Source organism: Pongo pygmaeus, chromosome 12, assembly GCF_028885625.2.
Source record: "Pongo pygmaeus isolate AG05252 chromosome 12, NHGRI_mPonPyg2-v2.0_pri, whole genome shotgun sequence".
NCBI lineage: Eukaryota > Metazoa > Chordata > Mammalia > Primates > Hominidae > Pongo > Pongo pygmaeus.
Window position 1 is genome coordinate 58,836,343 of NC_072385.2, and position 15,017 is coordinate 58,851,359.

The following is a 15,017-nucleotide window of genomic DNA, read 5'->3' on the forward strand; positions in this document are numbered from 1 at the left end:
ACCAAGAAAACGGTCGGTGGGGGCGCTACTGGCATGTTTCATGGGAAGGGGTAGAAAAAGAAAAATGTCAGGTTTAGCACAGCATTTCCAACAAATAGACAAAATTCTACCTAAGGGATAAAGAAGGACTGTTCTCAGGGTATCTAGGGACTTGGAGACCGTTTTCCTGAAGCGCCACCTGAAGCGCACCCTGAGGCAGCCATGCCCCGCCTTGCCCGCAGTGAGCCTCCCGCCCAACCGCGCCGGCCTGAGGGGGGCGCCTCCGAACGCGCGGGCGCACGCTGAGAGCCGGGAGGACCAGGTGAGGGGGCCTCCGTCTTCCGAAGACAGGGACGCTTCTCCACGCCTCGGGGAGGGAGAGCAGCCCGAGAGCAGCAGGCACCACTTCGCAGGCTGGGCGTGGGCCGAACTCCGGCCCGTCCTCAGGCAGGTGTTGGTTGCGCTGGCCGTGGCGGGTGCCATGGCAAGACTGACGCCAAGAGAGAGGCTCCGAAATCGCTGTTGGAGTTATCCTTCCGCAGACTGTTCTGGGCGGCCAGGCCTGCGCGGAGTCTGGGCCCGGAGCTTCCTCCGCGGGACCTCCAGGCCCGAGGGCCGGGCTGCTGATCTGCCAGGCACGGCAGGCGCCATGCCGAGGGACCACGAGGCTTCAGGGGGCCACGAGAATTTTTTTTTTCTTCTGGTTTTGCTTTGTTTTTGAGACGGAATTTCACTCTTGTCGCCCAGCCTGGAGTGCAATGGCGTAATCTCGGCTCACTGCAACCTCCGCCTCCCGGGTTCAAGTGATTCTCCGCCTCAGCCTCTCGAGTAAGCTGGAATTACAAGCTCCCGCCACCACGCCTGGCTAATTTTTTTATATTTTTAGTAGAGACGTGGTTTCACCATGTTGCCCAGGCTGGTCTCGAACTCCTGACCTCGTGATCCGCCCGCCTCGGCCTCCTAAAGTGCTGAGATTACAGGCGTGAGCCACCGCGCCCGGCCACGAGAATGTTTTCATTTCGTTTAAAGTGAACCCATGAAGTCAAAGAAAGTGTTTTGATTTTTTTCTCACGTCAGGAGGGGGAAATGAGATTTTTAGGGCCTACAAAATCCATTAACTTCTTTTAATCTTTTTTTAATGGAGGAAGGGGCCCACGAAATCTTTAATAGGGCCCTGCCAGAGGGAGAACCATTGAATCCTTTATCACGCGACAAAGTGAATGAGGGCTTGTAAAGGGGCCCTAACCTAGAAAGCTCAGCACGGAACAGAACAGAACATCCGCAGAGGCAGACACAGCGAGAAGCCGATCTGTGAGAGGTGGATCTCCCGGGGTGCGGGCAGGGGAGGGCCTGGTGTGAGGATGGAGAGTTGGGCAGAAGGCACAAGCAGAACTTTAGGGCCAGGGTAAAGAGATTGGATTTTGTTTCCAGTGGTGTAATTGGAAGTCCTTGGAGGGGTTTTAGTTTGGGCATAACTTGGTGGTTTTGGGTGGTTCAAGGCCCAGTTCCATTTTTAACCAGTTTGCAGGGAGAATTCATTAAGCGAGTGTTCTTGGCAAAAGTGGAGAGTATAGGGTCAAAATAAGGTCAGAGCCTGTTTAGTACTATGCCCAGACACATCAGATGCATGAATTGATGTTTGAGGATGTAAGGAAGAGAGCTGCCTCTTACCTCATTTAAAATACAGTCTTCCAATTGCACATTAGTGTGGGATTGAAAAATGACTGCAAGCTGAAACCATTCAAAGAGATCTTAAACACCAATGGGAAAAATTACAGTTGTTCTATAACCTTGAAAAATTGTCAAAACACTAAAACTTTCTTACTAACTGTGTAGGGAAATGTAAAACAGTAAAACTATTTCATATGCTAACTTAAAACATTAGAAACATTGAGAGCTAAAGTGTTTTATTTGTTGAAAAAAAACTTACCAAGAGTAGTTTGAACAGTACTTGTTTGCTTCTCATAGTAAAACTTATGAGAGAGCAAACATTTTTTCTGTGTCTTGGCAAACTGTCATACTTCTTTCTAAGTTTGGGTCAGTTTCCTACATTTTATCCTTTGTACCTTCAATTTTGTAAAATATCTCTGAAAGTTTATTTAATAATGAAGCTTTTTGCCAGTGGCCCTTTGTGTAGGATGTCTTCATCCTTTTCACCACAATGACTTTCCTCAAGTATGTTGATAAGTTTGCCTTCACTAAATTCCTCTGGCTGCTTCTCTAGAGTCTATCAAGTGGAGGCAGTGTCAACACTCTCATAGTCAGCTGTTTCTCCTTTTAACTCCACTTACGTTAGATTCAGATTTCACTCTTGGCATTATCATTTTTTATTTCTTTGCTGCTCCTTTTATTGGCTAGTTTCCTCTTTCAATTTTTGTTTTTATAAAACATCACATGGGCTTATCACTAGGAGACAAGGAGGCGACACAACTACACACTTCTGTCTGTGCTTTAACTGACTAATGGATCTGCAGTGACCGGTCACCAACAGACTTTGAAAGAAGTGATATAATTAATTACTGATCATGATGCACTGATCACTGTATCAGTACGCTATATCAGTATACTATACTATTGATACTGATAACTGTAGTAATTCGTGAACTAAAGAGCTAGATACTACTTTATGTAATTACAGTTAATATTCCATGGTAACTGAAATTTGAACTGTGTTGTTGGAGGACTAGTGTTAATTAACTAAACTGTAGTAACTGAAATCTATATACTGGAACCATGCAAAATGAGGACTGCCTTTACTTTATTTTTTTATTTTTATTTTTTTCGAGGGTGAGCTGGTGGTGTTAAACAACAACTTTTATTGAAGCAGCAGTGTACAGCAGCAGCAGAGGTACTGCAAGTGTGGAGCAGGGCTACCCCATAGGCAGTGTGCTCAGAATAGCAGCTCAGAGGTAGTTCAGCAGTCATAGTTATACCCACTTTTAATTACATGCAAATTAAGGGGGAGTTGATGCAGAAATTTCTAGGAAAAGCATGGTAACTTCCAGGTCATAGAGTCGTTGTTATAGAAAGGGATGGTAACTTCTGAGTTTTGCCATGGCAATGGTAAACTGACATGGCACACTGGTGGGCATGTCTTATGGAAAGCTGCTTCCACCCTGGCCCTGTTTAAGCTAGTCCTCAATTTGGTCTGGTGTCCAAGCCCTTCCTGCAGAGTTGAGTCCCGCCTCCTACCTCACTATCAAAACTAAACTCATACGTGCCTTACGGCCCAGCAATACTGTATCCAGAATTGGTGGGTTCTTGATCTTGCTGACTTCAAGAATGAAGCCGCGGACCCTGGCAGTGTTACAGTTCTTAAAGATGGTGTGTCCGGAGTTTGTTCCTTCTGATGTTCGGATGTGTCTGGAGTTTCTTCCTTCTGGTGGATTCGTGGTCTCGCTGGCTTCAGGAGTGAAGCTGCAGACCTTTGCGGTGAGTGTTACAGCTCTTAAGGCGGCGTGTGTGGAGTTGTTCGTTCCTCCCAGTGGGTTCGTGGTCTCGCTGGCCTCAGGAGCGAAGCTGCAGACCTTCACGGTGAGTTTTACAGCTCATAAAGGCAGTGCGGACCCAAAAAGTGAGCAACAGCAAGATTTATTGCAAAGAGTGAGAGAACAAAGCTTCCACAGTGTGGAAGGGGACCTGAGCGGGTTGCCCTGCCTCTACTTTAAAATGGCGTTTTCAGATGTAAGAGATGGAGATGGATAATTAAATTTAATTATACATTAAATAAGGCCTCTGACTACCTGTTTGTGTGAATTTCTCTGTGTCAGCTTCAAGTTCAGCATTCCATGTAGAAATTGGCCCCATGTACTTAAAGTACAGTTTACAAATATGTTATGTGCTTTCTTGGTAAATACATTAGTAATTGATTTGGATTTCTGGTTCAAGATGACTTTCAACAGATTAGCATATTCATTCATTTATTTTTCTAGCTGTATCCAGCACGTAATTGGAACTCAATTTTTAAAAATGTCAAATGAACAAATGCTGACTTCCACTATTCAAAAAGGGAAGTTTGAAGAGAATAACTTCACTGATTCATTTGGGGAAATACATCTATCTATGTATTTTTCTTTTTTTTTTTTTTTTTTGAGACAGGGTCTCGTGCTGTCGCCCAGGCTGGAGTGCAATGGCACGATCTTGGCTCACTGCAACCTCCGCCTCCCGGGTTCAAGCGATTCTCCTGCCTCAGCCTCCTGAGTAGCTGGGATTACAAGCACGCGCTACCACGCCCAGCTAATTTTTGTATTTTTAGTAGAGATGGGGTTTTACCATGTTGGTCAGGCTGGTCTCGAACTCCTGACCTTGAGATCCACCCGCCTCGGCCTCTCAAAGTGCTGGGATTACAGGCGTGAGCCACCGCGCCTGGCCTATCTATGTATTCTTAGATCATTTTTAAAGATTCTAAATTCCAAAGTGTTTCTGAAAATTATCATAATTATCTTTCTATTGGTCACAGGGGAAATCAAATAAGCTTTAATTTTCCCTACATTCTTTAGCTAAAAACAATTATATAGAATGATTTTAGTTCTCAGAGGTGAGGACATATTTTTTAGCTATCTTTTTTATCATATTTCTTTTGTTTTCTTTTGATTGTCCTAATGTTCTTGAAATATTTTTATTATTAAATATAACATATATACAGAAAATGTCATAAAACATGAATGTATAGTTTAATAGTAGAAAGTGAATACCCAATATCCACAATAAAGATCAAGAAATAGAACATTAGGCTGGAAGTGGTGGCTCATCCCTGTAATCCCAGTACTTTGGGAGGCCAAGGTGGGAGGATTACTTGAGCCCAGGAGTTTGAGACCAGCCTGGGCAACATGGCAAAACCCTGTCTCTACCAAAAAAAAACACAAATTAGCGAGGCATTGTGGTGCATGCCTGTAGTGCCAGGTACTTAGGAGGCTGAGGTGGGAGGATCACTTGAGCCTGGGAGGTGGAGGTGGCAGTGAGCTGAGATTGGGCCACTTGCTGCACTCCAGCCTGGGCGATGGAGCGAGACCGTGTCTCAAAAAAAAAAAAAAAAAAAAAAAAAAAAGAACATTACCAACACCCCAGGACCCCCTTCTTTTGTCTCTTCTCATCATAATGCCTTCATTCTTTCCTAGGGAAAATCACTTCCCTCATTTTTGTGATAATCATTTCTTTGCTTTTCTTTATAGTTTTATCACTGTGTATGCACCTCTAAACAATATAACTACTTTTGCTTATTTTTAAAATCTATGTAGATGAAATCATGCTACATGTGTATGTATTCTTTGTGTCTTGCTGCTTTTACTCAATATTATGTTTCTTAGAATCATCCATGTTGCCACATGCAACTGTAGTTCATTCATCTTCATTGCTGTATGTGGAAATATACTATGATTTATCCATTTTAATGTAGATTGACATTTGTGTTTTTTTCAGTTTTGGGTAATTGTGAACAAGATTGTTATTAATAGTCTTTTGGCTGCTATGATCTGACTTTTTTTTATGTATCCTGTTATATATGATTCTTTAAAGATTATGTGATTAAGAACAAAAAAAATCCAAAAAGTTCTATAGATAAATTATTATAATTAGTAGGAGAGTGCAGCAAGGTTGTTAAATATAAAGTCAATATACAAAAATTAATTATAGCTGGGCACAGTGGTTCATGCCTGTAATCCCAGCACTTTGGGTGGCAGAGCCGGTTGGATTGGTTGAGCTCAGAAGTTCAAGACGAACCTGGGCAACATAGCAAGACCGCATCTCTATAAAAGATTGTTTTAATTAACTATATTTCTATACATAAGCAACAAACTAAAAATGAAATTTAAAAAGATGAGAAAGGGAGAGAAACTTTGTCATCGATAGTTCTTTGAAATGTAAATTAATATTTAAAAATTAACAGATCCCTAAGACTAAAATTTGACAAAAGACAAGGAGAACTTTTGGGAAAAATTACAAAGCTGTAGATTATTTTAGATTTTCTATATACACAATCATTGGCACACAATGACAGTTTTCTTTCTTCCATTGCAATGCCTTTTATTTATTTGTCTTACCTCATTACTACCTTCACTATAATGCTGAATAGAAGTGATGATAGCATGCTCCTTGTCTTACATGGAAAGCTTTCAACATATCACCATGAAGAATGATGTTTACTCTCTCTTTTTGTAAATATATTTTGTCAGATTATTCCTATCATCTATTCTTGCTCAGTCTTTATCATGCACAAATGCTGGGTTTTAAACAGAGGCTTTTTCGCATCTATTGGGATGATCATATCATTTTTCTCATTTACTTTTTTAATGTGACGAATTACGTGATTGATATTCTAATGTTATATCAACCTTATGTTCTTGGGATAAACTCAACTTGGTCATGCTGTGTTTTTTTTTGTATATTATTAGTTTCAATTTCTCAATATTTTATTTAGAATTTTTACAAGTTTATGGGTGAGATTATCCTATAATTTTTTTCTTATTACACCTTTATCTGGTTTCACTTTCAAAGGTTGTGCTAACCTCATAAAATTAATTGAGGAGGCCAGGTGCCATGGCTCACGCCTGTAATCCCCGCACTTTGGGAGGCCGAGGCAGGCAGATCACCTGAGATCAGGAGTTCGAGACCAGCATGACCAACATGGAGAAACCCTGTCTCTACTAAAAATACAAAATTAGCCAGGCATGGTGACACATGCCTGTAATCCCAGCTACTCGGGAGGCTGAGGCAGGAGAATCACTTGAACCCAGGAGGCGGAGGTTGCAGCGAGCCAAGATCATGCCATTGCACTCCAGCCTGGGCAACAAGAGTGAAACTCCATCTAAAAAAAAAAAAAAATTAGTTGAGGAGTGTATCCTGTTATATATGTTCTTCTGTTCTTAAAATAATTTGTTTAAGATTGAAATTCTTGGCTGGGCACAGTGGCTCACACCTGTAATCCCAGCAGTTCAGGAGGCTGAGGCAGGTGGATCACTTGAGCCCAGGAGTTTGAGACCATCTTGGGCAACATGGCAAGACCCCATCTCTACAAAAAAAAAAAAAAAAAAAAATTGAAATTCTTGGTCTTTGCAAGTTTGATGGAGCTCATCAGTGAAATCGTCTGACCCTCTTACTTGTGGGAAGATATTTGATTACCAATTACATTTCCTTAATGATTATAGACTATTTAGGTTTCTAAAATTTCTTTAGTATTGGTTAGATACATTTTTCTAGGAATTTGTCCACTTTATCAAATTTATTAGCATAAAGCTATTCATTATGTCCTCTTAAACCCTTTTCACGTTTGAGCATTTGTAATGATGTCCCTTTCTCATTCCTTATATTGGTTTTTTGTTCTCATTTGTTCTCACTTCCTAATCTGAGTCCTGGGGATAAGTATAAGTAGCCAGTAAAGAAAGAAGGCAGGAGTATTGGAGGCAGAGAAGCAGCATGAGCAAATGCACTAAAGTGAATATATTTGGTATTGTTTCCATGAAAACCTTGAGGTGAGGAACAGTTTCTAATGAGGCTAACAAGTAATGACAGGTCTTAAAGACAGTTTAAATTTTACCTTATAAGAGATTCAGACAACCAAAGAATTTTAACCAAGGAGAAATGTAGTCATATTTTCATTTTTAAGAATTATTCGTTAGGTACTAAACACACATATGCTAGGCATTGATGAATAAAATCAACAAGACAGGTTCTCTACCCTTGGGAAGCTTACAATATTGTGGGAGAGGCAGTCATAGAAACAAATTGTAGTAGAGTGCAATAAATGCTAATAAAGAAACAAAGCTTATGAGGGCAGATAGCTTACTTTGAGACAGAAGCTTGAGTTTTTTTGGTGTAACTTTTGATTAGTTCCACTCAGCATCTCTAAGCATTCTCAGGCTTACATTATAGGCAAACATCTAGATCTCTTGGCAGCTGTTAAAATAGGATGGCCTGGGCCGGGTACAGTGGCTCACGCCTGTAATTCCAGCACTTTGGGAGGCCAAGGCGGGCAGATCATGAGGTCAAGAGATCAAGACCATCCTGGCCAACATGGTGAAACCCCATCCTAAAAATACAAAAATTAGCTGGGCGTGGTGGCGCATGCTTGTAATCCCAGCTACTTGGGAGGCTGAAGCAGGAGAATCGCTTGAACCTGGGAGACGGAGGTTGCAGTGAGCCAAGATCGCACCACTGCACTCCAGCCTGATGACAGACCGAGACTCTGTCTCAAAAAAAAAAAAAAAAATAGGATGGACTGGACAAGCTTTAGTACCCAATCTGACTCCTTTCTGGATTTGTTTCCCTCGACTTGTATTTTATATTTCAACAGAGCACACGTAATTCAGTTTGAAAACCAGTGGTTTCTCTTTCCTTCCCTATAGGTGTAAAGAATATCCAGCTGGTGGCTACAGTTCCCCTCCTGGTTTTGCTGCCATGCATCCTGGGCGAACTGCTGGTAAAGGGCCCTCCACTCACACTCAGATTGACCAGCAACCTCCACGGCTTCTCATTGTGCACATTGCTCTACCGTCCTGGGCTGACATCTGCACCAACCTCTGTGAGGCTCTGCAGAACTTCTTCTCTCTAGCCTGCAGCTTGATGGGCCCCAGCCGCATGTCCCTGTTCAGTTTATACATGGTACAAGATCAGCATGAGTGCATCCTCCCTTTTGTGGTAAGTATATCTATATTTATTCATTTTACCCTGAAAGCAAATACAGTGGTAAGGTTTCTGGAATAGAGATCACAGTTATTAATACTTACAACAATAACCACACTACTTCTCCACACACAGTAGCCCCCGAGTAACACCATGAGAGCCAGAGGGCATCCTGCATATATAGGGGTGTGTACTGTTGAAGAGAAAATCCAAAATTATTAATCTGGGAGTATAAATAGGCTACAAGCTCCACTCCAGAGAGAGGGAGAGAAACCTTGGCATTGACAGATGTTTGAAATGTAAACAACTGACTCCTTTTATGCCCTTTGAAATGTAAACACACAAGGAGGGAAGCCTCTAAATCTCTTCTGAGGTCTCTGACTATTCAATCATCTTTTAACTTCCAAGACTTGCCCTTTAACCCAGGTACCAGATTTCTTTGCTCAGAAAGCCCTAACTATGCAAAAACATGAAAATATTTTTTCTACATTCCACATAGACTCAGGTGAAACTGCCCCCTAGGGTTATGGAAGGCAATGGCTGGGCCAGGGGCAGTGTCTTTACAAAGCTCCTTCATACATAAACAATTATCTATGCTCCTCCTCAAAATTTCAATCTTCCCTTTCTCCCTTGTATAAAATTCAGAATCATAGTGATGAGAAAGACTTCCAGAGGTTCTATGCATCTCCTTCCTTGAGGTAGCCTTGCTGCTAATATATGTTATCAAATGGATATAAGTCTTATTTAAGATTTCCAAAAGAGGAAATTTCATAAATCCATTGCTGAATTATGAATGTAATATATGACTGAAATCTATTTTTTTATTAATGCCTTAGTTTCCCTCATTGGAAGTGGAAAGATAACATCTCTGTTGATACTATAAAGAATGAAAATAATATATATTACTTCATGCTTCTTGAGTTAGAACATACCCTGGTTGCTTTGACAGAACCTTAGGCTTACAACAACTCATGGTTTATTTCTTGACAAAAGTCACACAGGGAAAGTTTTGAGTATAAATGCTCCAAGTGCTAAGTGTGGGGATTTTGTCTGTGCATTGTTACTTAAGCTGGGTTGGGGTTGGGAAAAGGATAAAATTATTTAAGAAATTCAACTGATCCTTTCTACAGTTTGAGCAGGATTTGGTACCTCTATTCATTGTTTATTGCTGTGTAACAAATTATCCCAAACTGTAGTAGTCTAAATTAATAAACATCATCTCATAGTTACTATGAGTTAGGAATTCATAAGTGGCTTAGGTAAATCAGGCTTGGGGTCCCTCATGAGGTTGTAGCCAAGATGTCAGTCATCTGAAAGCTTGATTGAGGCTGGAGGATCCAGTTGCAAGATGGCGTATTCACTTAGCTGTTGGCAGAAATTCTTATTTCCTGACCACTTGGATCTCTCCAAAGGGCTGTGTGAATGCCCTTAATTTGTGGCAGCGGGGCTTTTCCCAGAACAACTGATCCAAAAGAGAGAGAGAGCAATGAAGAAGCCAAAATACGTTTTATGTCTTAGTCTCAAAAGTAACATGTTGTCACTTCCTCCACATTCTGTTCATTGGAAGCAAGTCACTGTTCCACCCTAGACAGAATAACAGCAAGCTGATTTACCCTCTTGCCTAAAACAATAAAAAAAAACTGGATAAAACCTATGAAAAACACTTTTCAAAACACTGGACATCAGGCAGCAAAGAACAAAGCCCCCTGGGAGATAGGAAGTCAATGAGGTGAGACTTAGAATTGTTCCAGCTTGCAGATCACCTGAGGTCAGGAGTTCAAGACCAGCCTGGCCAACATGGTAAAACCCCACCTCTACAAAAATACAAAAATTAGCCAGGCATGATGGTGGCTGCCTGTAATCCCAGCTACTTGGGAGGCTGAGGCGGAAGAATCACTTGAACCCTGGAGGCGGAGGTTGTAGTGAGCCGAGGTCATGCCACTGCACTCCAGCCTGGGCAACAGAGCAAGACTCCGTCCCGAAAAAAAAAAAAAAAGAATTGTCCCAGCTTACTGCCTTGAGAGAGTTTCTAAGCTACAATGCAGAGAGGGAGAACCTAGGGGCGGGTGCCAGTGGTTTCCTTGAGTCAAGGAGATGGATCTGGGACTTCAGAAAGACCAAGGTATTAATAGCTAGAGGAGAAGGAGCTACATACAGAACTCTATAAAGACCTGAAGAGGGTCCCCCTTGAGTATTCAGCAGAGTACTGATCAGTAAATGCACATGAGGAAACACCCAAGGCCAAAGAAGGAGCCACCCTAAAGGACTAGAGACAGTGGTACCTGATACTCACAACTGGAATAGTACCTGTTCATATCAGCCAAGCTGGAAATCCTCATAATTCATGATACATTGGATAGAGGACTCACAAAGATCTTGCCTCAGTAGTAGGGCATAAAATAGCCCAAGACTTAGTACTGCTCAAGACTACCTAACATAAACACAAGATCCTAAGTGTCAAACTGTTTCCAGGTAACTTAACTATCCCAGAACAAAGCTCAAGAATATTTATAGAAATACAAAACTATCTAGCACCCATCAAGGTAAAATTCATACTGTCTGACGTTCAATCAAAACTTAAATAGGTGTGCAAAGAAGCAGGAAATTATGACTCATTATGAAGAAATTATTAATTAAAACTGACCCAGAAGTGACATAAATGTTAGAATTAGCAGATTAGGACATTAAGACAATTGTTATAATTGGGTTCCACGTGTTCAAAAAGCTAAGTGGAGATATAGAAGATGTTTTAAAAGTTCCAAATCAAACTTTTAGAGAGGAAAACTACAATTTCTGGCATGGAAAATACACTAGATGGAATTATTGGCAGATTAGACATTACAAAAGAAAAGATTAGTGAGCATGAAGACATAGGAATAGAAACTATCCAACATGAAATACAGAAAGAAAATAATTATTTTTTTAAATGGATAGAACATAATTGAGCTCTGGGGCAACTTCAAGCCATCTAATATATGTGTAATTAAAGTCTCCAAAGGAGAGGAACAGGATATAGAAAAAATACTTCTAAAAAATGGCCAAAATTTTTCTAATTTTGATAAATACTCCAAACCCACAAATTTAAGAAATCAATGAATGCCATGCACAAGAAACATGAAGAAAACTACATTAAGGCACATCATATAAAAACTATTGTTAAAGATGAAATCTTGAGTCTGGGCATGGTGACTCACACCTATAATCTTAGCACTTTGGGAGTCTGAGGCAGGAGGATCACTTGAGCCCAGGAGTTTGAGATATGTGTAGAGAAAATACCTAAGACAATTATATTATAAACAAAGCAGGGGAAAGTGATATAAAGGGAGGTAAGGTTTCTACACTTCATATGAACTGGTAAAATGTAGACACCAATTGACTCTGATAAGTTTCTATGTACAATGTGATAATTAGAGCCACCACTAAAAAACCTATACAAAGAAATACACCCAGAAACACCATGGATAAATCAAAATAGAGTGTTTTTAAAATATTCAAATAGCCCATTGGAAGGTATGTAAAAGAAAACAAAAAACTAAAAACAGAGGGAACAAGCAGAAAACAACAAATAAATTGGCAGGCTAACATATCAATAGTTATATTAAATGTGAGTGACCTAAAAACGTCAATTAAAAGAAAGAGCTTGGCAGAGTTAATTTTTTAAATGACCCAACTATATCCTGTCTAAAAGAAACTAACTTCAAACATGTTAAATGTAGGCTGAAAGTAAAAGAATGGAAAGGGATATATCATGCAAGCATTAACCAAAACAAAGCAGGAGTAGATTTATTAATATATCAGATGAAACAGATTTCAGATCAAAGAATACCAGGTACAGAGAGGCACATTAGACAATGATGAAAAGGTCAATCCACCAAGAAGATACAGAAATCCTAAATGTGTATGCATCAAACAACAGAAGCTATAAAATATATGGAGCAAAAATTGATTGATCTAAAAGAAGAAATAGATAAATCCACAATTATAGTTGGATTCAGTGTCCCTCTCTCAACAATTGTAGAACATCAATAAGGATATAGAAAAACATCAGCCAACAGGATCTAATTGACATTTGTATAATACTCCACCCAACAACAAGCAGAATGCACATTCTTTTCAAGCACCCATGGAACATTTGCCAAACTAGACCATACCATGGGCCATGAAGGAAAGAAACTTAAACAAACTTTAAAAATTGAAATCATACATAGTATGTTCTCTGACACAATGAAATCAAGGTAAAAATCTATAACAGAAACATAACAGAAAAATTCCCCCAGACACTTGGAAACTAAACAGCACACTTCTAAATAATCCATTGGTCAAAAAGCAAAATGTCAAGGGAAATTTTAAAAGACAATACATTGAACTGAAGGTAAATGAAAATACAAATATCAAAATTTGTGGGATGCAGGTAAAGCAATGCTGAGAAGGAAATTTATGGCACTAAAATGCTTACATTAGAAAAGAGAAAAGTCAAATTAGTAATATAAACTCCCACCTCAAGAAACTAGAAAAGGAAAAGCAAAATGAACTCAAAACAAGCAAAAACAAGGATATAATGAAGAGCAAAAATAAGTGAAATTGAAAACAGAAAATAGAGAAGATCAATGAAAAGAAGTTGATTCTTTGAAAAGATCAATAAAATTAACAAACCTCTGGCAAGAATGACAAGGAAAATAGAAAAAGAAAATACAGATTACCAATATCAGGAATGAAACAGGGGAGTGTCATTATAGGCCCTTATTATTCCAAAGGATAATAAGAGAATACTACAGATACCTTTACATACGTAAATCTAACAACTTAGATGAAACGGACCAATTCCTTGAAAAGCACAAACTATCACAATCGCCCAATATGAAACAGTTTGAATGGCCTTGTAACCATTAAAGAAACTGAATTCATAATTTTTAAATTTTGAAAAAGAAATCTTCAGACCCAGGTGGTTTTATTGAAGAATTCTACTAAACATTTAAAGAAAAATAACATCAATTCTACATAATCTCTTCCAGAAAATATAAAAGAAGGAAATACTTCCAAACTCATTTTATGAGGCTATTTTTATCCACAAAATATACTAAGACAGTACAAAAAAAGAAAACTGAAGACCGATATCCCTCATGAACATAGATGACATAAAACTTAACAAAATATTAAAAAATAGAATTCAGCAATTAAAAAGAATTATACACCATAACCAAGTAGAACTTATTTCAGGGATGCAAAATTGGTTCAATATTTGAAAATCAATCAAAGTAGTATACCATATTAAAAGGCTAAAGAAGAAAACCACATGATTATGTCAATTGAAGTAGAATAAACATTTGACAAAGTTCAACGTCCACTCATGATAAAACCTACAGCTAATGCCATATTTAATGGTGAAAGACTGAATGCTTTCCCCCTAAGATTGAGACAAGACAAAGATGTCTGCTCTTAGTACTCCTCAGCATAGTACTATAAGTCCTAGGCAGCACAATAAGGTAAGAAAAGGAAATAAAAGGCATGCAGCTTGGACACGAAGAAATGAAATTGTCCCTGTTTGTGGATGATGTGATGGTCTATTTAGAAAATCCCAAGAATTTTGTACTACCCTTTGAGGAGAAGTATGTCAAATAATTTGTATACATATTTAAAGCCACCACGGTTCCCTTCTGGTGATATACTAACACCTTAAGTCAAGTGATAAGAGCCTGGATTTCTGAGAGGGAGCTCAATCCTCAGGTACTTCCCACTGGTAGTTTTGCCCTTACGAAATTGCCTCTATAGTAACCGCTAACCTTCTCATTACAAATATACAAGATATTTGTTGGTCATTTTCAGACACTCAATTCAGACAAATCGCTGTATTTGCTAATATGTTAATAACATTAAGCAGATATTATGGAGTGCTTACTGTATACATGGCATCATGCTAAGTGTTTTTTCCATGACTTTCATTTTTATCCTAATATATGTTTGCTTATTGATGTATGTATTCAATGTAGTTTTTAAAATCTATTGTTATCTTTTAGCTTATAACTTTAAAAAGTATTTTAGATTTTATTTTCCTTTTTAATTGAGTATTTATGTAAGGAGCTGTTAAGTCACACAAATTGCTAGGAAGAAACAGATAGATGGCACACCCAAACCAAATAATTTTCAAAGAAATATAGAAGGGAATATTTACGTAGGTGTGTGCACAGTTTAGATGGTGCAATAGCCATACCACCTCTAGGACTGAAGAGGAGGGAACTGTCTGAAGAGGGCTGCCTGACAGGATCTTTGGCCTTTGTTAAAGAAAAAGTTATTCATGACATTGTTAAATTATGGTAAGAAAGACTTTACTGAGGACCAACACAATAGGTATGTTGTTATGGTCCTAAATAAAGGGACCATAGCATTGGTCCCTTGGAAATCCATCGATAGGTATAAGGACAATG

The 15,017-nt window shown here is 39.2% G+C and overlaps 1 protein-coding gene across 4 annotated transcripts in view; it reads left to right on the forward strand.

The window, feature by feature from the left end:
- The first annotated feature begins 262 nt into the window (after nucleotides 1-262).
- M1AP (meiosis 1 associated protein) overlaps nucleotides 263-15,017 on the forward strand; it is a 92,443-nt gene continuing 77,688 nt past the window's right edge. The window contains exons 1-2 of one of the 4 annotated variants that reach the window (XM_054474763.2): nucleotides 263-301; nucleotides 8,319-8,610. In XM_054474763.2, the coding sequence (XP_054330738.1) occupies nucleotides 8,371-8,610 (240 nt within the window). In that variant the 5' untranslated portion in view covers nucleotides 263-301; nucleotides 8,319-8,370. Of the gene's footprint in view, nucleotides 431-8,318; nucleotides 8,611-15,017 lie in introns of all 4 variants that reach the window. The other 3 variants (XM_054474765.1, XR_008500528.1, XM_054474764.1) reach the window with 3 other exon arrangements.